Source organism: Lactuca virosa, chromosome 6 (assembly GCF_052849685.1).
Source record: "Lactuca virosa cultivar CGN04683 chromosome 6, Lactuca_virosa_CGN04683_v6, whole genome shotgun sequence".
NCBI classification, from domain to species: Eukaryota; Viridiplantae; Streptophyta; class Magnoliopsida; order Asterales; family Asteraceae; genus Lactuca; species Lactuca virosa.
In genome coordinates, this window is record NC_136431.1 from 56,677,814 (window position 1) to 56,701,946 (window position 24,133).

The 24,133-nt window shown below is 34.3% G+C and overlaps 1 protein-coding gene across 1 annotated transcript; it reads right to left on the reverse strand.

Moving 5' to 3' along the window:
* Positions 1-16,067: 16,067 nt before the first annotated feature.
* Positions 16,068-17,545, reverse strand: LOC145120725 (PLAC8 family protein). Its single transcript, XM_079056527.1, has 3 exons — positions 17,074-17,545; positions 16,567-16,769; positions 16,068-16,485 (listed from the first exon to the last, which is right to left on the reverse strand). The coding sequence occupies exons 1-3, from the start codon at positions 17,429-17,431 to the stop codon at positions 16,249-16,251; spliced, it is 798 nt and encodes a 265-aa protein (XP_078912653.1). The 5' UTR covers positions 17,432-17,545; the 3' UTR covers positions 16,068-16,248.
* Between the last annotated feature and the right edge of the window lie 6,588 nt (positions 17,546-24,133).

A 24,133-nucleotide genomic window follows, 5' to 3' on the forward strand; every position in this document is an offset into this window, starting at 1 on the left:
TTGGTGGTTAATACAACGCTCTAAGTAAATTGTTCCTTAGCAAGATAAAGTAAAAAAGAAATAAAAATTAAACCAATTTGTTTTCTTGAATCAAATAAAATTTGATTTGATTTGATTTTAAAATACGAAAAAATGAGTATTAACAACTAATTGCCTAAAAATACAAAATGATATCCGTGAATATGTGTTGGTTGTAATATCGTATTCATGTTTTATGTTGTCTAGTCACATTTGTTGGGGTCATTTTCGGCTTAGTAGTTGTACTAGAAGGTTGTAATGTTGTATTTATGTTTTATGTTGTCTTGTCATATTTGTCGGGGTCATTTTCGGCTTAGTAGTTGTACTAGAAGGTTGTGCTAATTCTTGTTCTAGTGTTTCTTATCAGAAAAATTAAATATCCTTCTACTTTTCTTCCTACCCATGTGAAATGATGACAAGTGTCTTAAAATATTATTAGTTTTTTCAAACCATGACACTTGTTACCATTTATTTTACCTAAAATAATGCAAACAATATTTCATTTCTAACATGCATCAGATTTACACAAAAAATCAAAGTATATTGTTTTTATAAGTCAATACATAGCTGCCTAGCTAGCCCTTTATTGATAGCAAAACTAATTTTTTTGAAAACAATATTCGTGGATCTAGGAGATATAACATTACTATGTATGACCCGTTGAACTTTGTTGATGAGTTCCACTGCCTCTGGTGCGAGAAAACCAGAGGTATCAAATACGAAAGGTATAAACACATGTTGATTTTCAATGTATGTGTTTTCGTATTTTGTCACTTTTCACGCGGTAGCTTTCAAAGCAACATGTCTACTGTGAAACCCCAACTCCTCAAACCCATGAGAGGGGAGACCCCAGTAAGATCCACACAAGCGTGCTTCCCTCACACCCACCTGACGACCAAAATGTTAGCTAGTCTGAGTGTGGATCTTCCATCCAACGGGTCAGTCAAAAAGTTCACAGCCGCTTCTTTCTTAACAGAAATATCGGCACGCCAACAAACATCAAAGAAAACATCCATAACCATACCATGTCGGTATCTGAACTCTGGGAGCTCTCTACAATGAACCACATGTTCCCCAAATGTGTTCAAACATGCCTTGCAGAAAACTAGGCATATCTCGTCAAACGGGAATAGAGGAATCATGAGATGGTATTGAAGGATAGTATAGTATTCCACATGATACATATGATGCCCGAGACCATCAATAGGGATAGTTAGCAAAAAATCCAAAGCATGAGGTATATGAAGACACTCAAAAACTGCTTTATGTCTAACAGACATGTCTAAGTCGACTTCCACATCCTTGACGGTTTGCTAAAAATGACACACGTCAATGCTTTTTGGGATTTAGGGGGTGTCCTTATTAGTGAAATCGCTACAGTTGAATCTCGAAATCGTATCACGAAGATGAGCCAAAACACAAGGGTAATCAGAGTCCACATAGTACATGTCACTATCACGTAAGATATGATCTTGTAATGTCCAAGATTAGGCCCTCGCGGCTACAAATGCATAGGAGGAAACCTCATTTAGTGAGTACAACCCCAAACCACCGAATCGAATAGGTAAAGAAGCCAGTCGTCATTGGATGTCTACAAAGAAGGGGCCACCATAAACCACCATATCCTTGATAGACTCGTACAATCCTTTGTCAAAGAACAAAGTTGCATCCTCTATGTGCTTAGGTTGGCATGTCCTTAAACCAAAGAAACGTTTTGCAATGTCCATACCTGATCAAAGCTAAAGGAGCTCATTATGCGGGTCACATAATTGTGGAAGAATACTCATCAAATCAACAACATTTATAACTCTCTTCATGTCCATCTCGGTAATAGACCCCGCGTCCCTGCTACCTCCTCCTCCCCCCTGAAGGAGCTTCACCCCCAAAAAAAGGTTTCCTTATATCTGCTGGGAATAAACCGACACGAAGCTTCCTATCATCACACGAGGGCAAAAAAAATATTCGTTTTCTTAATATTCATGTAACATATGGATTCCGAGGTATGAATTTTAAAAGTTTTTTGAAAAATTTGGTTGGCGACGACGTGGTGAGGGTATCACCACAACGTGTCAAAGTTTGCTTGAGGCGTGCGTTTTAAATGAGTGCCACGACGTGGCAATATGTTGGCCACGGCGTGGCAACCATTTTATGCAAAACCCTAATTTTCGGGCCTTAAGCCCTATTTAAAGGAAGTATAGGCTAGGGTTTCTCCCACCCTCAGCCTCCATCACCTCCTAACGTCCCTTTGGTCAAACCCTAACTCTCTTGATGCTTTTGAGCTAACTTTTGCAAGTTATGGTGGTTTTGAAGGAAGGAGAAGAAGATTTGGTGCTTATTTCCTCCAAGCAACCCCTCGTCATCTTTGTGTGTAGCTTCTGGACTTCTTGTAAGTCCTCAAACTCCCATCTTTTTGTTGTATGCTTCTTAGATCTAGGTTTTATGCCATATTTTGCCCCATTTTTAAAAATAGAGTGAGTAGAAGAGATAAAGTTTGCAACTTTATGATCTCTCTAAGTCCCACGAGCATTATATCTCATATATCGAGGATGGGGTTGTGATTTGAGGACCTTGCATGGATTTTTGGTCATATTGCGTGTTTTGACCTAGATTTGGGAAAGGACATGCATGTCCATAAATTTTTCATTTTTAGGGATCATTAGGGTCCCTAAAACCATTCTGGAAGTTTTGGATTGAAGACCTTAAGAATTAAGCGATTAATGGTTGATTCCAAACATTAAGCAAGGACCTTGGACTTGAGATCTTGGCTTAGAGGGATGTCTTGATGGAAAAATTTGGAAACTTTATCCATTGAGACCTTGGGAAGAATCATATCTGAGTTTTGAAGCCCATGAAATGGAAGGAAAATGGCTCAATACATTAAGTTGTTGAACCCAGTTTCCACGACTGCGTTTGGCTGCAACGACGTTGCGATTGGGGGAGGTGCGTAACTATTGTGTCCTTATTATGCCATGGAGTGGCCAATAGGAGGCCACAACGTGGCGGCCCTCTGAAGTTAACTTTGGACATTTGACTTTGACTGTTGACTTTTTGACCCAGGTTGACTTTTGGTCAAAGTGCTAGTTCTAAGGTATAGACTAAGGTTGGACCTTGTTTGATTGTTAGGTGTGTTGTAGCACTGGTTTCGTGTCAGTTAGTTGTGATTTATCTCACTTCATGAGACAGGTGAGTCTTCTCACTATACTGTGTAGGATGTTAGTTGTCTTTGTGACTCTTGCATATGTATGTTGGGTTGGACCCATTTGCATGTTGGGTTGGGCCTATTTGTATATATGTTGGGATGGGATCATTTACATATTGGGTTGGGCCTATTTGTATGTATGTTGGGTTGGGCCTATTTGTATGGTATGTGGTATTTTAGGGATCCTCACTAAGCTTTGTGCTTACGGTTTTGTGATTTGACATTTTCAGGTACTTCCAGTTCTAAAGGGAAGGGCCCAACCTGACAGCACAACGTCCCTCCTATGATTTTCTGTTTTGATGACTTTTGTTATACTCTAATATTTGAGATACATTTATATCATGCTTGATTTTGGAACAAATGTTGTATGAATTTGATGGCTTACAATTTTTAAAAAAAATTATCAGTATTTTGGGATGTTACAATTCAACTCCAGACACAAGCCTGAATCACTCACCCGAATAATGTTCAACACTCGACTACCTCCTCTGAATCTTTAATGATGGTCCTATTATCTAGATACCATGCGTGGAGAAGGAGCTTGCAATTTTCTCTAATCTTATGCATTAGTGGGAGCAAAACAAGGGCAAAAAGAAAAGGTCCCAAAGGGTCACCTTGCTGCACCCCAGTGGCGAACCATATATGCTTGTCTCCTATATAAAGTCTCGCTGCTTGCCCATATAAGAAATCCACCTACAAAGAAATAAAAGGGCTTATCCTCCTAACCCCGTGAAGTAAGGTTGATCTATCCTCTAGGTTAAAGGAATTCGAGAAATCCATTATAAGCATTTCAAGAGACCCATCAGCATGGTGTTCACTCAACACCATATTGGCGTTGTGTAAAACAACCAATACCACCCCCCCCCCCCCCGAGACACCAATGCCGAATTGAAAATCATTTAGTTACTTGGACATTTCTTTACCCACACCTTTCATAATAACCTTGGAAACCAAACGTCTCTATATAGTGCCTACTGCATTTGGCCGGATCCCGTTGTCTGCTTTAATGAGAGGTGTGGGAGGAGCGGATGCAACAAACTCTACCAAAATAGATGGACATCTTCCCGCTAACCATAAATTAACCACCGCAGTGATAACACGTAAAAGATTCATGGCTATAGCAGACCCCTCTCCACAAAGGGAATCTAAAATATCTTGATCCCTCAAGCGATCTCTCCTAGATGAAGTTCCTTCAGGGAAAGATTTAATGCAACCAAACACACAATCAATCTTTGCTACATGGGGAGGTTCAGAAAATATGCGGCTCGAAATGGATGGGGTGGCTTGAAAGGGTGCTTATCCTCCGAAGCTTTAATAGTATCACCATTGTATAGCACACCAGTAGGGGAGCATAACTCTTTCAGTGTTGCGGTAAAATACCTATTTGCAATCTTACGGAGGCACTGCTTGATGTTGGTGTTACTCGATGTTGTCTCCTTCTGAATGATGTCTCCACCCTGTCCCATGGATCCTACCCCGGAATTGTCATATTTAACTAGCTTGTTGATATCATCCTCTTTCCCCATGTAGCTAAGGACTTCAAGATATAACTTTGTTTTAAAGATTTCCTATTCCCAAACCTACATTCTTGTCTATTCTAAGGATTAAACAACGGCAGTGTGCAACGAGGAAGAAGTAACAAACTAACCCATGCATCAACATAACCAGGTTGGGCAAATACCTTGTAAAGAACTGCCTTCAATGCTTGAGAGAAAGCGAGACATCAACTATGGGGGATACTTTTGATAGTACTGATAGACGCTTTAAGAACACAATCAAGGAGCCTAGCATCTAAAACCAAACCCTCAATAATGTTTTTTGCAGACTCTTTGGTAAAAGCCTTTAAAATACCGACAATGTAACGACTCAAGCGGTCCACCCATGTAATAAAACGAACAAGACCATCTGGGTGATGACAAGCACAACTAGCAGCATGTATAGTTATACACTTCCGATACATCCATTGACCAAAAGCCTTCAATGTTTCCTCCACCGCCATAAATAATCTACCGTTAGTAGAACGAGCTTTGCGGAATACACTTTTACGATCTTCAGTCAGAAGATGATGCCTTTTGAGGTGTGAAATCATACATATAGTCCCTTACTACCCACTTTACCATTGGGGCAACAATGTAAGCTTCTAAACGGGCACGCGCAAATACCATTCCAAATTGTAGAAGAAGAAGCCATAAAAGAAAGCGAGCATCGAGATGAAGCTTAAGCTATGATGCTAGAATTTAAAAGAGAAAAAGGAAATGGCACACCAACACACCCTTGGTGTGCATATAAACAACTCAAGCCAAATAGGATACATTATCTTGAAGACAAGTTATCAACATGTACGAATGTAGAAAAATAAAGTTGCAGCAGGAGAAAAATTGGCATGGACATTTTATCAAACACTTGGAGGGAAAAAGAAAAGGCTTCTGAAAATTCCATCTTCTTCCATTGAAACATCAATCTAGAAAACTCCAATCCAAAATCATCATTCTAGAGAGCAGAGAGCAAGAAAAGCAGGTTGATTTTTTGAATTATGTAGATTATCAAAATCACCCTTCAACTTAGTAGCTTTTTACAAATAAATTTACATATTTTTGTTGTAATAATGTTATAAAATATACTAATACAAATTTAAAACCAAAGAAAGTGTTATTATATTATTAATTCGGATTATTAGTTATTTTATTAAATCGACATTGTTAAATAAAAAAACTATATTTATAATACTTATATATATATATATATATATATATATATATATATATATATATATATATATATATATATATATATATATATATATATATATATATTACACGTACATTTGTTAAATAAAAAGCTGCAATTGTAATTAATAACCATTATATTTAGAAATCTTTTATAAATTAGAAATATTATAAAAATAAAAAAAGTTAAGGAACAAAATGAACACATGAAAGTTTGATACTATTTTAGTGTAAAAGATAAGTGTAACACAAAATTTAATGTTATACTATTTATTTACATCAAAATGATGAAATAAATAAAATGGGTTGATGATAATTTATATAAAAATTGAGAAAAAAAGCAGAAAAGTTTTTGAGTGTAGTTGTAGATGCTATAAGATTCTCGAGTGCTTTTAGGTGTTGTGTATATTCCTCTCCATCTAAGTAATTTTTCAAGCAGATGCGTATATACATCCATCGCAACTTAAATCTTGTTCTCTACTATCATATAACCATACCATATGTGGCCAAAATCGAAAATTGGTGTTTCTTATCTTTCCATTGAACAACCAAATTTAGATATTTGTATGCCATCCCAAAATATCGTTCATAGTAGTAGGGGTTTTGTATTTCTTATTATAAATGGTAAATAAAACTTTAAAAAATCTTACTAAAATGGTTATGTGCACAATGCGAAGACATGAAAATACTACAACTCTTGAAAATATTTTATAAAACTTTCTTTTTCATTAATGATATCACTTGGGTCCATACTTCATAATCATTTCTATCTTCACACTGTTTAAGTTACTAATCATTAGAAAATTTTGTAACGCCCAGTTCCTGGTATGTATTTAAAATTATAAGTTGTTCATTTTTGTACAGGAACTCGACAAGTTGGAGGCCCCAAACTCGTCGAGTAAAGATGGATTTGGACGCGGGTTATAAAGTCTACTCGACGAGTTGAGAGCCTCAACTCGACGAGTAGGTCCGACAGAGAGAAACCCTAATTTTAAGGGTTTTGCACCCTATTTAATCACCTTAACCTCCAAAGGCTGGCCTCATTTACAACCTCCATCGTCCCAAACCCTATTCAAGAAACCCTAATCCACTTTTGGAGAGTTTTGATCCATTTTGTGCATTCTTTGTGATTTTGAAGCTTGTGAAGGAAGGAGAAGCTTGTGGATTCAAGAGGAAGCTAGTAGATCCAAAGTTTGAGCTGCATTTCTGACTCATTTGAGGTATAAAGTTGATACCTTGGCTTTCTATTACTTAGATCTTCATTTGGAGTAGTATGTTGTCACTTTTGGGCCATATTGAAGTCATTTTCAGGATTTGAGTATATCATGAAGTTGTGACTTTAGATCTAGGCACTCATGAGCTTATAAGGCTTAAAGTTGCCAGCTTTATCAAGCCTTAGCTCTTCTCCATGCCCTAGATCTCTTATATAGCTTAGTTTTGGTGCTTCTAGCTTCATAACACCATGCATGGACGTAAAGTTAGCAAATTTACGTGGTAACTTAGTCCTAGGGGACTAGATCTATGGTTTGGAAGCATTGAGCTCGATTGGAAACGACTGAATGAGTGTAGACTAAGGGAGCTCGACGAGTTGTTCATGCAACTCGGCAAGTTAGAGCGTGATCCCCAACCTTTTCTGATTCCTGATCAAACTCGATGAGTCTAGGAGACGACTCAGCGAGTTGGTTAAGGTTTTCCGAGTTTGAAGATTAAAGAACTCGACGAGTTCAAGGAAGGACTCGATGAGTTGTAGTGAAATGTCCCGATGTTGTTGATAGGAGAAACTCGATGAGTTCGTGCAAGAACTCGACGAGTTGGGTCGTGATTTCAGGGTTTATGATTTATGGAACTCGGCGAGTTGAGTCGACTCAGAAGGTTGACTTTGTCCATAACGTTGACTTTGACCAGAAGGTTGACTTTGAATTGGACTCTGACCAGAGTTGACCCTTAAGGGGGGTTATGAGTATGAAAGGATAATTAAAGGAGATTTTTATGTGTAGGAGTTTGAGTGGAGTTGATTGCAGAGCCGAGGACAATTCAGCTACTTCACGACATTTGAGGTGAGTTACCTTCCAGTAGAAGTGGGTCGAAGGCACCAATGCCGACCCACCAGTAGGTGATTACAGTAGAGATGATTGTCTTTGTTATAATTGTCTGGTATACCACTATCTGTTATGCTTTATGTGCTAGTAAGCTATGATATTATGTGATAGTGGTAGGAGGGGTGAAATAGTCCCCGGTTACCAGTTGAAAGAGACCGAAGGGGTAGATAGTACCCATATATGCCTAGCAGTATGTTTATGATATGTTATTATGTGGTAGTGGTAGGGGTGAAATAGTCCCAGTAACCGGTTGAGATAAATCGGAGGGTAGGTCGGGCACCCAGATATGCCTGACAGGGTAGGTCGGACACCTCGGTATGTCTGACAAGCGTAGGTTGGGCAGCCCGGTATGCCTAACAGGGGTAGGTTGAGCACCCTGGTATGCTCAGCAGGGTAGGTCGGGCACCCAAATATGCCTGACAATATGTTTATTGTATGGTATGTGGTATGATGGGGGAACTCACTAAGCTTCGTGCTTACGCTTTACAGTTTTGGTTTCAGGTACCTCTTCTTCGAAGGGAAAGGAGCCGACATGATTGCAGCGCATCACACACTCGATTTTCAGCACATGAGAGTCTTGGGATTTGTACTCTGACATTATTTTCCTATGATATGTTTTGAGAGATATTGACTCATGGTTTTTCATGATATGAGATAACATTGGTGACATTTTCAGTAATCTGTTTTATGAATCTTTAAATTAAAATCGAAATTTTTGGTCTTGAATTTTGGGATGTTACAAATTTGTAAATTAACAAGTGACTAATAGGAATATAAAGACCATGTGACATTGTGGTTATATTTTTATGAATTTCTAACATATCATGGAAGTGGTCGATTATTATCTATATCATATCCCTTCCTCACTTTCTCAACCGGCCTGATAATATTGTCATATGATTATTGAAAGAGAGAAATTACAAGGTTCTCAATAAAAAACATAAATGCTACAAAGAAGAAAGAGAGAATAAATACTAGCTAAGACCAAATCCTAATGGGATAAAGCCTAAAAGGACCATAAATATGTGGGTTAATAACATATAGGCTAACATCCTCCATCAAACTCACAACGCCAAAACAATAAGCATTGAGAGTTTTTCACACAAGAACCGAAACCGAGATGTCGATAGAGCCTTCGTAAAAATATCTGCAAGCTGCAAGGTTAAACAAGCGGAAGTGATATGGTTCCGAGCTGTAAGTGATGACGGGTGAAGTGACAATCAATCTCAATGTGCTTCGTCCTCTCATGGAAAACAAAATTCTTCGCAATTTGTATCACACTTTTGTTATCACAATGCAGGGGAGTAGGTGAAGAAATGTGAACCCCCATATCTGCAAACAACCACCGTAACCAGATAATCTCACATGCAGTCACAACCATAACACAAGATCTAGAGACAAAGTCCTGTTTCTTGCACTTCCATGAAATGAGAGACTCTCCAAGAAAAAAAGCAAAATCCCATGGTGGATTTATGACCATCACGATCACCATCCCAATCAACATCAGTATAGACACGTTACTCAAGAGAAGACGTCTAGGGAAACAAGAGGCTCTAAAATTGAGTGCCACGAAAATATCTCAGAATACAGAGTACAGCTCCCCAATAAACAGAAGTAGGAGCAGTAACAAAATGGCTGACAACATGAACAACATGAGCAATATCCGGACGAGTAACTATGAGATTAACCAAAATTCCCACATCAATGCGATAAATATTCGGATCGGATAAAGGAACACCATCAGTAGGAGAGTACCGTGCATTTGTTTCAAGAGGAGTATCAACAGTCTGATTTTCAGAGAGGCCCGACCATGTAAATAAGCCAACTATATATTTCGTCTGAGAAAGAAGATACCCTTTCTTAGACCGAGCTACCTCAATACCCAAGAAATAACGCAACAAGCCCAAATCCTTCATAGCAAATCGATGAGCTAGATCATGCTTCAAAGACTCAATACCACCATTGTCATCACCAATAATAATCATGTCATCCACATACAAGGACAAAAGAATTCTTCCTGCACTCGAGCATCTAACAAACAAAGTCGAATCATGATTACTCTAGACAAATCCAAGAGAGGTAATCACCGTGGAGAATTTATCAAACCAAGCATGAGGTGCTTGCTTGAGACCATACAAAGCTTTGTGACGCCGACAACCCGGCTGGTGTCGAGTTCATGGGGGAGGAGACATATAAAACCTCTTCATGGAGGTCACCATTCAAAAAGGCATTCTTGACATCCATTTGAAAGATATTCCACTATCGAACGTATGCAACTGCAATCATAGTACGGATTGTCACCATCTTTGTCACCGGGGAAAAGGTCTCCTCATAGTCAAAACGTATTGTTAGTAATACCCTTTTGCTACAAGTCTGGCCTTGTACTACTCAACAGACCATCAACTTTTGTTTTTATCTTGTACACCCAACGAAAACCAATCGTATGTTTCCCAGGAGGAAGGGAAACCAAATCTCATGTATGAGTCTGATGAAGAGAAGTGTGTTCCTTAGCCATAACATTATGCCAAAGAGGATATAATACAATTTCTCTATACTATTCAGGTTCAGACAGATGATGGATGCTCACTATAAATGAAGCAAATGATCCTGAGTATGTAGAGTAAGAAAAATCTGGAAGCTTGGTGGACTTGATAGGACGAGTAGACCTCCTGAGGGGTGGTGGACATGGTTCATCAATCTCAACAATCGAAGGGGCGAACTCAAGAATAAGAGGAGTCGAGGAACTCTCTGAAGAAGTGGGCGTGTCATGAACTGAAGGATCATGCGGCATAGATGAGTCTCGAGCCTCTATACCCTCATCAAAAGGATCAATATGTAGAAGATCTAACTTTGTTACATCGTGGGTTGTAGAAGGAATCGAGTTGAAAGGAATATGTTCCAAAAAGGTGACATTCGAGGAAACATATAACTTCTGACTCACAAAATCATAGCAATGATATCCTTTCTGTTAAACACCATACCCCAAGAATACACAAATATCAGATTTTGGTCCCAACTTGTTCTTCTCAATGTGAGGAAGAAGAACAAAACAAGTACATCCAAAAATTCATAGAGCATAGTAGGCTGGTAGATGACCATATAACTTCTCAAAAGGAGACATTCCTGAATTCAATGCCGTAAGGATATGATTATTCATATAAACAACAGTTAAGACTGATTCTCCCCAAAAGGCACTAGGAACCTACGCAGACAAGAGCAATGAACGAGCTGTCACAACAATATGACAGTGTTTCTGTTCTGCCACACCGTTTGGTTGAGGAGTATCAGTACATAATGGCTGGTGTATGGTACCATCAGAAGCAAGTAACTGAGTAAACTCATTAGAGGTATATTCACCACTAAGTCACACCTGAAGCACTTTATCACATCTGAATGTTGAGTTTTAATAAGAGCTCTGAAATTGTTATAAATGCCAAGGAAATCATACATGCATTTCATAAGATAAACCCAGGTATAGCGAGAATAATCATCTATAAAAGATTCATAATAGTCTTACCCACCCTTTGTGGATACTGGTGCAAGACCCCACACATCAGAATGAATAATATCAAAAGGAGCAATAGAGCAAGACATACTTTTATTGAAAGGTAAAGCCGATATTTTTTCTAGTTTACAAACACTACAATAAAAAAATATCACAAGTTTTCAAATCACCCAAAACACCACTAGAAGGTAGAAAACTCAAACGTGATACAAGTACATGTTCCAAACGAGAATGCCAAAGATAAAACTGAGATGACAAATAACTCAAACGAAAAGAAGACAAATCAATGATGGAGGCATCAACAACATACATTTTGACAACCTCCACGACATAAAGTTCTCCCACCCTACGGCCGATCCCAATCACCTTCTGAGTGTGTTGGTCCTGTATAACATAGACGAAATCAGAAAAGAACACCCAATTACCAGACATGCACACCTGGCTGACCGAAATAAGATTCAAAGTGAGTTTGGGAATGTAATAAACATCAGGGAGAGACATATGAGGAATAGAAACAGACCCAACACCCTTGACTGTCATAAATATATCACTAGCAGACATAACAGAGATAGATTCCATGCGTGACAAAGAAGAAAACAATGAGAAATAAGGAGACATGTGATGGGTTGCACCAGAATCTAAATCCACAAAGATGAAGGTATACCTGAGGTACCGGATGAAGTAGGACCAGAATGAGACATAGATGCAGACATGGCAGTAGGATTGGAGGCCAAATACTGTCTGAAACTCTCAAAAACTTTGGGATCCAACGCAGAAGGTGGCATGTTGCTAACTCACTCAGTGTCAACTGATGGAGCAATAGAAACAACAATAAACTGTGGAGGGCGAGGTGAATGTAGCTGAAACTTTTGTTGACCAGATCTATTTTGTTGTCCCGACTGAGGCTGGCCAGATTTACCCTTGTTGACTAACAATGGACACTAAAGGGAATCATCAATTCCAGTCATGTTTTCAGTGGATAAATAACCACAACAACAGATAAGAAATCAGAGAATGAGAAGAGCAATAAACCAGCGGAAGCAACCAATCGAACAACAAGAGATCAAACAACAACAAACTAACAAAAAAAAATACCAACAAGCAAATGAACATCAACTGCAAAGGAGCATCAACCGATGCGCGCCCCATATGACTGGTACATAACCTTCTAATAACGTATCAAACCTCCGCTCTGATACCATGATAATATTGCCATATGATTATTGAAAGAGAGAAATTACAAGGTTCTCAATGAAAAACATAAATGCTACAAAGAAGAAAGGGAGAATAAATACTAGCTAAGACAAAACCCTAATGGGCCCATAAACTTGTGGGCTAATAACATATAGGCTAACACGACCCACCTATGTTCTCCCTGGTTATAATGTTTTACCATACTTTTAATGCCTTTGTTGTCGTAAATTACATTTAAGCGTATAATATGTTCAATTCCACATAGTTGGTATGTCAAAATTTTGAGCAAACGTTTGAGAAGCGACATTGTGACAAAACTTTCTATACCTGGTATGTCTACACTTGCTTCTTGTAATAAGAATAAGTCATAACATTTTTCTAAATTGTTTCTTCCATCATCTTAAGCTCCGTTTGAACCGACAAATTTATAAAGTTAGCATTAAAGTGGTGGAGCCGGAACAAATGTTCAGGGGTAGCATAATTTTTTAGCCCCTTTTTATATAATATGACTTTTTCACGTTCTAGTTAAACGGGTTCGGTTTTTTGGGTTCAAGTTAAACGTGTTCGAAATTTTTTCATTTTTATAGAAAATTTTGTCGCTATATATATTAGCAAACTTGATTTCAACAACATATATTAACTAACTTATAACCTTAAGTGCCTAATTAGTATTTATAAATTGTCTTTTTTCAACTAAAAACTTGTTTCAACAAGGAGGAGGCGGGGCTTCGTGAAGAGAAAATGGTGGAGAGGAGATGAAAAGGTTAAGGATTTGTTCCCTAAAATTTATCTTTTTGAAGCACAAAAAGATTGCAAAGTTTCACAGCAAATTATAAAGGAGATGGCATTGGATGTTCGGTTCAAATGGGATTGGAAAAGACAGTTTACAGCTACCAGAAAATATTTCAACTATAAACTTGATTTTAAGTTTCAACAACAAATAATCACTAACTATTAACCCTAAGTCCATAACTAAATAAACCTAACTGCTATTTTTTTAGTTTTTCAACACAATGGAAATTTGAAATAACCTAACAATAAATAATAGAATTGATTTTTTTTTATTTGCTTACTTGTTTCATCGTGCAAGTCGACCAGAGGGGAGCTCGTCGGATGTCGGACGACAACGGCAACAGCAAGTCGACGAAACAACAGCAACAAATCGACATGAACAGTACGTAGGGGGAGGAGCAAAGACGACACAATTCTTCATCCGTTTCCTTCTTTCAATTTTTGAAAAATAAGAGAATTTGGCTTATTACCTTATTTGTTTCATTAAACTTATTTGACTTTTGGGCTTAAAAAATTTGGACTAATTAAATATATTAGATTATTTTAAACATTTTGGGCTTTTTTGTGTTTAAATTTATAAGTTAGGAATAACCCTATTTTTTAAGGGTAGCCCAAATTTTTTTAGGACAGCACTCCGACATAAAAAGAAAATTTTTAGAAAAATTTATACTCATGACAAATTTTGAGGGGTAGCCTATGCTACTCTAGGCTCCTTCATAACTCCGCCTATGGTTAGCAACATATCTATTATGAAAAAAATACATCATCTAAAAACGTTTTGAAAGTGAATTTTTAATTTATTTATTGTGCTTGTATTAGGGGGTGTTTGGGATTGTATATTTGAAGTGTTTATTGATTTATTGCGGGTAATAAACTAACCAATGTTATCGAAGAATATTAAAACCATTTATTGAGTTAAATAAAGAGTTTTTGAAAATATACTTTCTACTTATTGACTTATAAAAAAAATAAGTTACTTCAAAGTTATACATATAAGCACAATTTATTAAACACTAAAAAAAACTTATCAACTTATAACATTTTGGTACCGGATAAACTTGTTCAAATATTTTTTAAAACTCTGTTTTAACACTAATAAACTAATAGGAAATTTAAAACTTATAGCATAAGTTGTTTTAAATAAGCACTCTTGGTAGAAACTTTTTATAATGTAGGCTTTTGGTAAGTCTTATATTTTATAGCATCTAGTTCGAATTTTGTTGAATCCCATGTTTATAGCATCTTGTCTAAGAATAGAACTTATTTATATAAACTTGATATCTAGATGATTAACATTTCTACTTGTATTAATCGTTACCAAAACTTGCACTTTTTAGTTCATGAATTTGCTATAGAAATAAAGGAGCTTGCTTGTTTTGTAACATGTATTATAAAGAAAAATGATTTAGACGCATTCATGTTACATGTCGATGAATGATATGTAGTTTATATAAAAAAATTGCAAACTTCCTTCGACTGTATTATACTAGATACATAATAGCAATAAATTAGGTATTCAACAGTCTGGTAAGATCTAGGTAAGAACTGACTGGTCAACAAGAATATAAAAGGAATAAAATATGAACCTTATTAAAACAATATTACTTCATTCATTTAAAGATCCACAACAAACAAATATCAAACTGCATGTGATTTATTTACACACATATTAATATAAGTATATAATATCAAACTGCTTCGATTGTATTATGCGAGATACACTATAGGCAACAATAAAACAGGTGCTCAACGGTCTGTTAGGATCTAGGAACTGACTGGTCAACAAAAAGCCCGAAAGGAAAAAAATCCAAACGTTGTTTACATAACATTTCATTTGAACATCTCCACAACAAACAAATATTGATCACCTGATAATTTATTTATACACATAATTGTAAGTATATAATATATTTTAGAAACAAATCTTGAATTCCATTGATTGCATTATACTAGATTATTATATAGCAATAAATGAGATACTCACTTGTCTATTAGGATCTAGGTAGGAACTGATTGGTCAACAAGAAACAGAAAAAGAATAAAATTTCAACTTTATTGACACATTACTTCAATTCATTTAAACATCTCCACAACAAACAAATATCAATCTCCTGATGATTTATTTACACACGTAATACTATAAGTATATAATATCGTTTCAGAAACACATTTAAAGAAACAAATCTTGAATTCAATCGATTGTATCATATTAAATACACTAGAGAGCAGTAAATCAATTACTCAACAGTCTATCAGGATCTAGGTAGGAACTGATTGGTCACGAAGAATGTAAACTTTATTGACACACCATTACTTGATTGACCCATTTAAACATATCTCCACAACAAACAAATATCAATCTCCTTGACTTTGTGATTTATTAACACAAATATTACTATAAGTATTTAATATCTATTCTAAAGCACATTTAAAACAACAAACCTTGAATTCCATCTATTGTTTTATACTAGATACACTATAGATGTAAATCATGTTTAGGATCTAGGTAAGAAGTGACTGATCAACAAAAAGCCTAGAGGACTAAAATTTGAACTTTATTAACCCAACATTACATGATTCATTTAAACATCTCAAGAACAAACAAACATCAATCTCCTTGTGATTTATTTACACACATATTACTATAAGTATATAATATCTTTTCAAGAAACACATATAAAGAAACAAATCTTGAATTCCATTCTCATTCACTTTTCAAGCTCCATGCCTACCCATGGTCTGCTCCCCAGGTGGGATCATAACCAGCATCGGTTGAGCCCCAAATCCAGGATGAGGAACCCTACGACGAATCTCACGCCCTTCTTGACAAAGAGCACAAGGATGACAACAAACATGAGTTGCAAAATCACAAGCTATTTCTGCTTGTTCCAGTTGTTCTTCATCCACATCACAACATCCACCACATGATTTGCTCATTGATTCCCAATTACCCTGTAAAAAAAATCGTTAATTTCATGGGATTTTGTAGGAGATATTAGCTAAAAACAAGGTTTTTAAAGAATGGAGAGTTGCCTGAAGGTTGAACTTTCTACGGATTGTTGTACGAGTGGGATATGAGAACCATGGGGCCATGCAATTCCATCCGAAAAAGGAGTTCCCAATTAGGTATAAACCAGTGTAAGGTAAGCAATGATTTGCAAAAGTTCCAGGCGTAGATCCAAGTCTTTCAACATTGCTTCCGTAAATCACACAAGGGGCCACACTCCCAAGAAGACCTGTTGTTCAATTTCACAAGTATTATGATTTTGGAAATGTAGAATCCCTAATTTGACAAGAAAAAGATGTAGAAATGTAGAATATGTAAGCTGAAATTGCTTATTTAGTTAGAATTATGCTCAGAAATGATAGAGGTTTCATGTTCTTTGATTCACAGTTAGTTTCATACAATTGTTTCAAGCTAATTCGAAAACCAGATATCGAATAATAGAAACCCTAATTCTCAATAATCAAGAATCCAGATCACGAGAAGAAATCGATTCGTTTTCAGAGAAATGATAAGAAATGGAAAGAGAAACTCACAGACTTCAAGATCGCTGCTACAGAACTCATCGTTACGACCTAGACACGCGAATAGACCTGAGTCCCATTGAGCCCTAGGCATCGGCTCTCCCATCACATTAGCACCGCCATTAGTCAATGGCAATCCGTCAGCAGTCCAGCCGTAAACAGCATGATGAAACCCTGATGCTACCGGAGGTGAAGACTGCTTCGTGTCCGCCGCCACAGCAGCTTTCTGTGAATTGGGGATCGGGGTTTTGGTGGTGGATTTCTTGTTATTTTCGTCGTTGATGGTTACGTTTGATTGTGGATCGTTGTTGGCGTCTACATGAAGAGATTGATTTGCTAAAAGAGGGCTTGATTCCTCGTAATTGGCCATGATAGCGAATCCTGCAACTGGACAATTTTAGGAGAGATCTGACGATGAACAGGCGAAAAGGTTTTGTGTAGTTTTCTGACGTTTTCAGGTTATACGAACATGTCAAGATAATTTGTACACGCTTATTATTATTATTATACTGGACTAATTCTCACGGGTTAAAAATATATCGTTAAATATTGAAAAATATATGTTTAAAATGGTTATATTATTGATATTAATTTTGACATAATATTTTGAACAATATTATTCATTGACATTAATCCACATTCCTCATTAATAAAATTAAATATAATTATCTATTTAATATTATTTTTAACAATTTTATGATTGATTAATTTAAACTTTACTTATTATTTTCTAATTTCAATAATGATGTTCATTTAAAATACAATTTATTTGTTGTTAACGTTATGTAATTTATAAATTGATGTTATTATCATTTAAAGTTATTGTTCTTTAGTTTTAAACCATTTATTATTATTAATAAGTTAAAAAATACTTTTAAGAAACTCTTAATACTACTATTAAAATGTGAAACATACACTAAATAATAAACTGATAAGATAGACAGTTTGCATTTCAAATGAGATTTGCATGGATAATATGACATATCCATGATTTTTATAATTTGATTTTATTATTTATAATTATGGTTCATTAGTTTTAAAACCACTTATTATTATTAATAAACGAAAGAAAACTTTTAAAAGACACTTTTTATTATAATTAAAAATCTTAAACATATACTAAAATATAAAGTGATAAGACAGACAATTTACATTTTAAAGAGACTTACATGAATATTATGTATAATATTGCATATCCATGATTTTTTATTAATTATTACTTTGAAGCAACACAAAAATACAAACATATATACAATATTTAATTAAATATTATCTATATCACTTTCCATAACATATGATCGATAATATGAATCTAATTTAATTTACATTAAAGTTTCAACCACAACATACAATGATTGTTTTAAAAGAATAATTAAACCAAGAAAAATAAAAAAAATTAGTATATAACAAACTTACAAATTAAAATTTTTAACATAATAAAGTGGCTAGAAAAATGATCCAAAGCCCTCAAACCAACACAAAACATTTAAACTTGTTTTCTTTGTGAATTTTGTATGTGATTTGTATTTGTATGTCTACTCAAAGAGAATGACATTTTTATAGTAGACTATCCATTAATTGCTAATTAAACATATTATATAAGTTATAAAACCTTTCATGATATGTGATTAATTACTTTAAAGGTGAAAATGTATGGGGGTTTCAAATGCATGAGGTGCTTGGAAAATTGTGTGGGGGTTTCAAATGCATGAGGTGACAGGAAAAATGCATCCTTTATAAGTAGAGTATGATATAGATTATAAAAATATCTTTGGGAAATATTTTAGTTAAAATGAGATTACAATTTAGTTTTTGCATTTAGCACTACAATTTATCACTTTTAACTATTCGCAAAATATTCTTTAGATTTTTTAAGTAAAACTGAAATTTATAGTTAAGTTGACACTGTAATGTTATATTTAAATTAACAATTTAAGTATTTTGTCCAAACTGTTCAAAAGTTGTAGCTTTAAACTGATAATGATTTACATACAACAACATATTAAATCTAATAAACTAAGTATAATATGTTAAAAGTTAAAGACATAACTTTATAAGTAGAAGTAAAGATATTATTTTAATATTAAAATTTAGTTTATTTATGATTACACTTTATGTTTGATATTTATTTAACCTTATTAACAAACTTATAATCATTATTAGAAAGACACTACAAATTGTTCAAAAGTTGTAGCTTTAAAATGATAAAGGTTTACATACAACATCATATTAAAACTAATAGGTTAAGTATAATATGTTAAAAGTTAAAAGTTAAAAATGTAACATTGTAAGTAGAAGTAAATATATTCTTTTAATATTGAAATTTAGTTTATATATGATTACACTTTAGGTTTGATATTTATTTAACCTTATTAACCAACTTATAATCATTATTAGAAAGAAATTGAAAAGTCATGAGAGTTTCAAATGAATGTGGTGAAAGGAAAAATGCTAGCTTTATAAGATATATAGATATAGATATAGATAGATATAGATAGATATACATTGTGGACGAATTCCCGCGCGTTGCGCAGTGTGCAATTATATTGTTTAAAATCTTGATTTTTATAATGGGTGTTTAGTTGTTAGAAGTTACTATGATCAAGTTAATAAAATTCATCAACGTCCGGATTAAAACGCAAGACCTTCAATCTAAAAGAAAAAAACTTCTACTAAGTGGGTTAGTCTCACATTGACGTTTAATTAAATATACATTTCAGTTTAGGTTTTATATTTAAAAATATACATAATTTTTAACTATTAGAAAAATAGTCTTATGATATTTTGATTTATGGTTGTGATTTAAAACCATTTTTATTTTAACCAATAAGTTATATGTATATATTAGGTTGAAAAATGAAGAGTTGGTTTGAACTTAGACTAATAAATGATTTTAATGATTGAACAAATCAAATTAAGGAGGTTAAAGTGAATGATTTAATTAAGTTAAAAAAAACCGAGTATGTTTGGTTAATTACTTAAAAGATCAAGAGTTTGTGTAACTTTCAAATGAATATTTTGCATTAATATGACATTTATTATAAAATAAAAACCAAGATTAGTGAATAACTAAAAAAATACACATTTTAACAATCTTGGCATTGATATTTCTTATTAGGTGTTTGTTTTATAGTTTCAACATTTATTATCATTTCTATTATTAATTATTAAGAATTTTTTTTTGTAGGTTTAAGCTGTGGAGGTAGCTTGTTGGAGCTATGTGTTTCTTCATAAAAGTCCAATTATTATTTTATTGCAATTAATGTGTTTGACTCCTTACTGTGTCAATGTTGATTTAAGAAAATCACTGCATTGATCATTTTCAAGAATATGAAACATATGAATGGATAACAACAATAGAATTAAAAACCAAGAGATACAACTTGTACAACAATTAACAACGGTAAAGGGTAAAGTTTATGGCATCATCTTTAAAACATCAATGCATCATCTCATTAAAAACTACAAATTTCCTCATAAAGCGATAAACTCATCAGCTCATTAAAGTGAATTTCTAAATCTCAATGTGAACTTCAACACAAAAACTTGCATATTGTTCAAAATGTGAGGTAATCTTCAATTTAAATATTCATTAAATCTCAGAGTGTTTATAAATAAGTTCAACAAATTATGCATATCACATTTCAAACAGAGTTAGAATCATAAAACTTGAAGTTAAATCCTCGCCCTTGATTGCTCCATTCACCAATTCAATTTTACCCCTAATAATATAAACTTATAAGAAATGGATGGTGTAGAACCTTGCCTTTCAAAAAATAATTGCTCGTACCTGTATGCTCAATAAAATATTGCATGTGTCAATTTTTAAAATAGATGTTAGAAAGTTGTCAAACCTAAGAGCTACTTTTATTCACGATTAAAAACACAATATGTGAACAAACCAACAAAAAAAAAACAATTGTTTTGATTAAAAACACAAAATGCATACCTTGCTTATTATAGATTATTGAACTTCAATATTATATTGATAACATAAGACTTTCATTTACACCAAAACAGAGAACAAAGGATCACTAATTAGACAAAAAAAGTATTTTGTTTTCGTTTAGGATATTTGTTTCTATAGAAGTAAGTATTTATAGACTAACTACATTTGTGTGAAGGGAATTTAAAAAGTCAAATTAAATTCTATAAGTTGATTAGTCTTGGAAGTTTCAAATGAATGAGATTCATTACTTTGAAGGTGAAAATGTGTGGGGGTTTCAAATGCATTAGGTGTTGGCAAATTTTTATGGGGGTTTCAAATGCATGAGATTCAAGGAAAAATGCTAGCTTTATAAATATGTATGATTTGTTATTACAAAAAAGTATCTTTACATTTTTACTTTTCAAGCATCATATTTTGTTTTTGTAAATAAAGGTATCAAATTTTGTAAAAAAGTTCGCTATGAACACTATGTGAATAGAGGTGACCTCGATATAGAAACCCAAAGTTCATAAAACGAAAATCTGACACTATATGGTATAAGTTTGGTTCCGATATTAAGTTCATATTAGTGGGTTATAAATGTTTAAAGTTGAAGAAAAAAATTTACACAGAATTCTAGTAAGAAATTTTTTTTTCTAGAAAATGTAAATTTACAACTACTTATAGTTAGGGTTATGTGATTCAGGTTATATTCATCTTAGTATATATTTTTAGTCTAACATGTAGCTAAGGTAGAGAAGATGTATGAAGAAAAAATAGTTAAATTCTAGTTTGCATGAGAGATTTATGAATGTTCAAAGTTGAGGAAAAAATTTGCACAAGTCTTGCAAGAAAAAATTAACTATGGAAAATTTATACTTTCCATTACTAATGTTTATGGTTATGTAACTTAGGCTATACTTACGCAAATTAGTTAATTCTTGAGTCTAACATATAGTCAAAGACAAGCAAAAAGATGCAAGAAGGACGATAAGCTCATTCAGGCTTGTGCGAAATATGGTGGTTGTGATGAAATTTGTTTAAAATATGGTGATTTTAATAGAAAAAAATAACATAGAGTGCTTAAACCGGAAATATAGACAAAATATGATGACTTTTGTACTTATCCATTTTACAAATATTACCTAAAATAATCATAATATTTTTACATAGACGATTGAAAAAACACGTTGCATGTATTGTAATATAAAGTTTAAGGATTTTAAAGGGTAATAAACTATGTTTCGTGTATACATTTAGTCCATTAACTTTTCGTACACGATTTACTATTAAATTTGTATTTGTTGTTCATAAAACACCATTTTGATCGGCTATTGCATGTTTTGCCAATTTCTAGCAACACTGACATCTTCGACGGGTCTCTGGTCATCTTCTTCAGCCAACATAACCTTTATGACGATCTTCTCCATGTTTCACATCCGAAAAAAAGCATTAACCTTTTATATTCTCTGATCGATTACATTTTAATGGTTTAATCAACTACCTATCTAAACATGGCTCTGTAATTGGAGAGAAAAAAAATATAAAAGCTGTACAATTTATGTAGCGTCCGCAAGAAAGGGCTAGACGATTAACAGGATAATTATTCGTCACGACGATAAATAGATGTTTTTGATAGAAGATTATTTACGATAAATAATCTAAACGAAATTCGTAGTAATCGTAAAAGTGAACTCGTGCATATAGATAACATCAAAATCTGACTTCATATGAGAAAGTTGCGATTTTTCGAAGTTTCAGCGCAATTATGGTAGCATAGAAATTTAAATTTAAATCGGTTGATTGTTAGAAAAAAAACAATCTAAACGAGAGTCGAAGATCTCGTCAATACCTATTCGTTGAAATAAAGACAGTTGAGAATGGATATCGTATGAGAGAGTTATGATTTTTATATGAACTTTAACAGTCTAAGCCTATAAAAATATAACTTTAAAAATAAATTGAGAATTAGCCGACGAAGTCTAAACGAAAGTTGTAGATCTCGTCCATAGTTACGCATGGATATAAAAAACGTCGAAAACGAAGTTCGTATGAAAAATATACGATTTTTCAAAGTTTTTAAAACTCGAGGGAGCCTGAGCACGTGCGGTGCGTGACGCGCACTGATAAGCGGGAGTGGACCAACAGAAAGATGACACGTGTCACCAGGTGAGAGGAACAACGTGGCTGGAGTGTGTGGCACACACATCTAAAGGCGCGATGCACAAACTCAATTTTGGCCCTATAAATAGAGCAACGCCCCTTCATGCGTTCTTCACTCCACCAGAGCCTCTCTCTGGCTATACCTCTCTGCAAGTTTCGAAAATATATTAGGTTTTAGGGTTATTAGCTAGGCTCTGGAGTATCGGAGAGTCCGACAAGTAAAAGCTCTCGAGTCAGAGTTCTGCCTGTGCAATTTCTAGACTTTTGCCTGGAAAATCTCTGTAAGTTAAGCTAAACTTATATCGCTTTCAGTGTAACTTATATTTATATTCATAGTCGTTGTTATGAATTTATAAATAAGATTTGCCAGTAATTCCAAGTCATGTTATTGATTGATCTACTTACGGGGGTGATGTCTACGCTAGATTTAGTGAGGTGTTTAAAGTAGGATTTCCAAACAGTATATTCAATATACCAAACGGGGACCACCTCTGATATGATCTTACATGGTTGCTCCTTATAAGTTATAGATCACTAGACATTGGGATCATTGAGGAATCTAGACTATTATTAGTCACAAATAATATAAGGCTATGACTTAGTGACATTCGTACTGTAACACCCCATATTTTTTTCAAACAAAATTAAATACTATGGTTTAACCAAAAAACAAGGTTTAACAAAAGAAAAAAACATTTAACAAAACATCAGAGTTTAAACACAGTTTCAAAACAATCTCTTGGGTGTTACTAACATTGTATCAAATAAACCATAGCAAGCAAACCAAGATTTACAAGATCAAAGTCATATGTAACTTATGCTCCACTAAGTCTCCTATGGACTTCATTACTTCTACATCACTTTACACTTTTAGCTATCACCTGAGATACATGGCATTAAAAAGAGATACGTAAGACAAAATATCTCGTGAGTTACGTGGGTTTTAGACCTTAAAACATTTCAAATATTTTCAAAGAAATT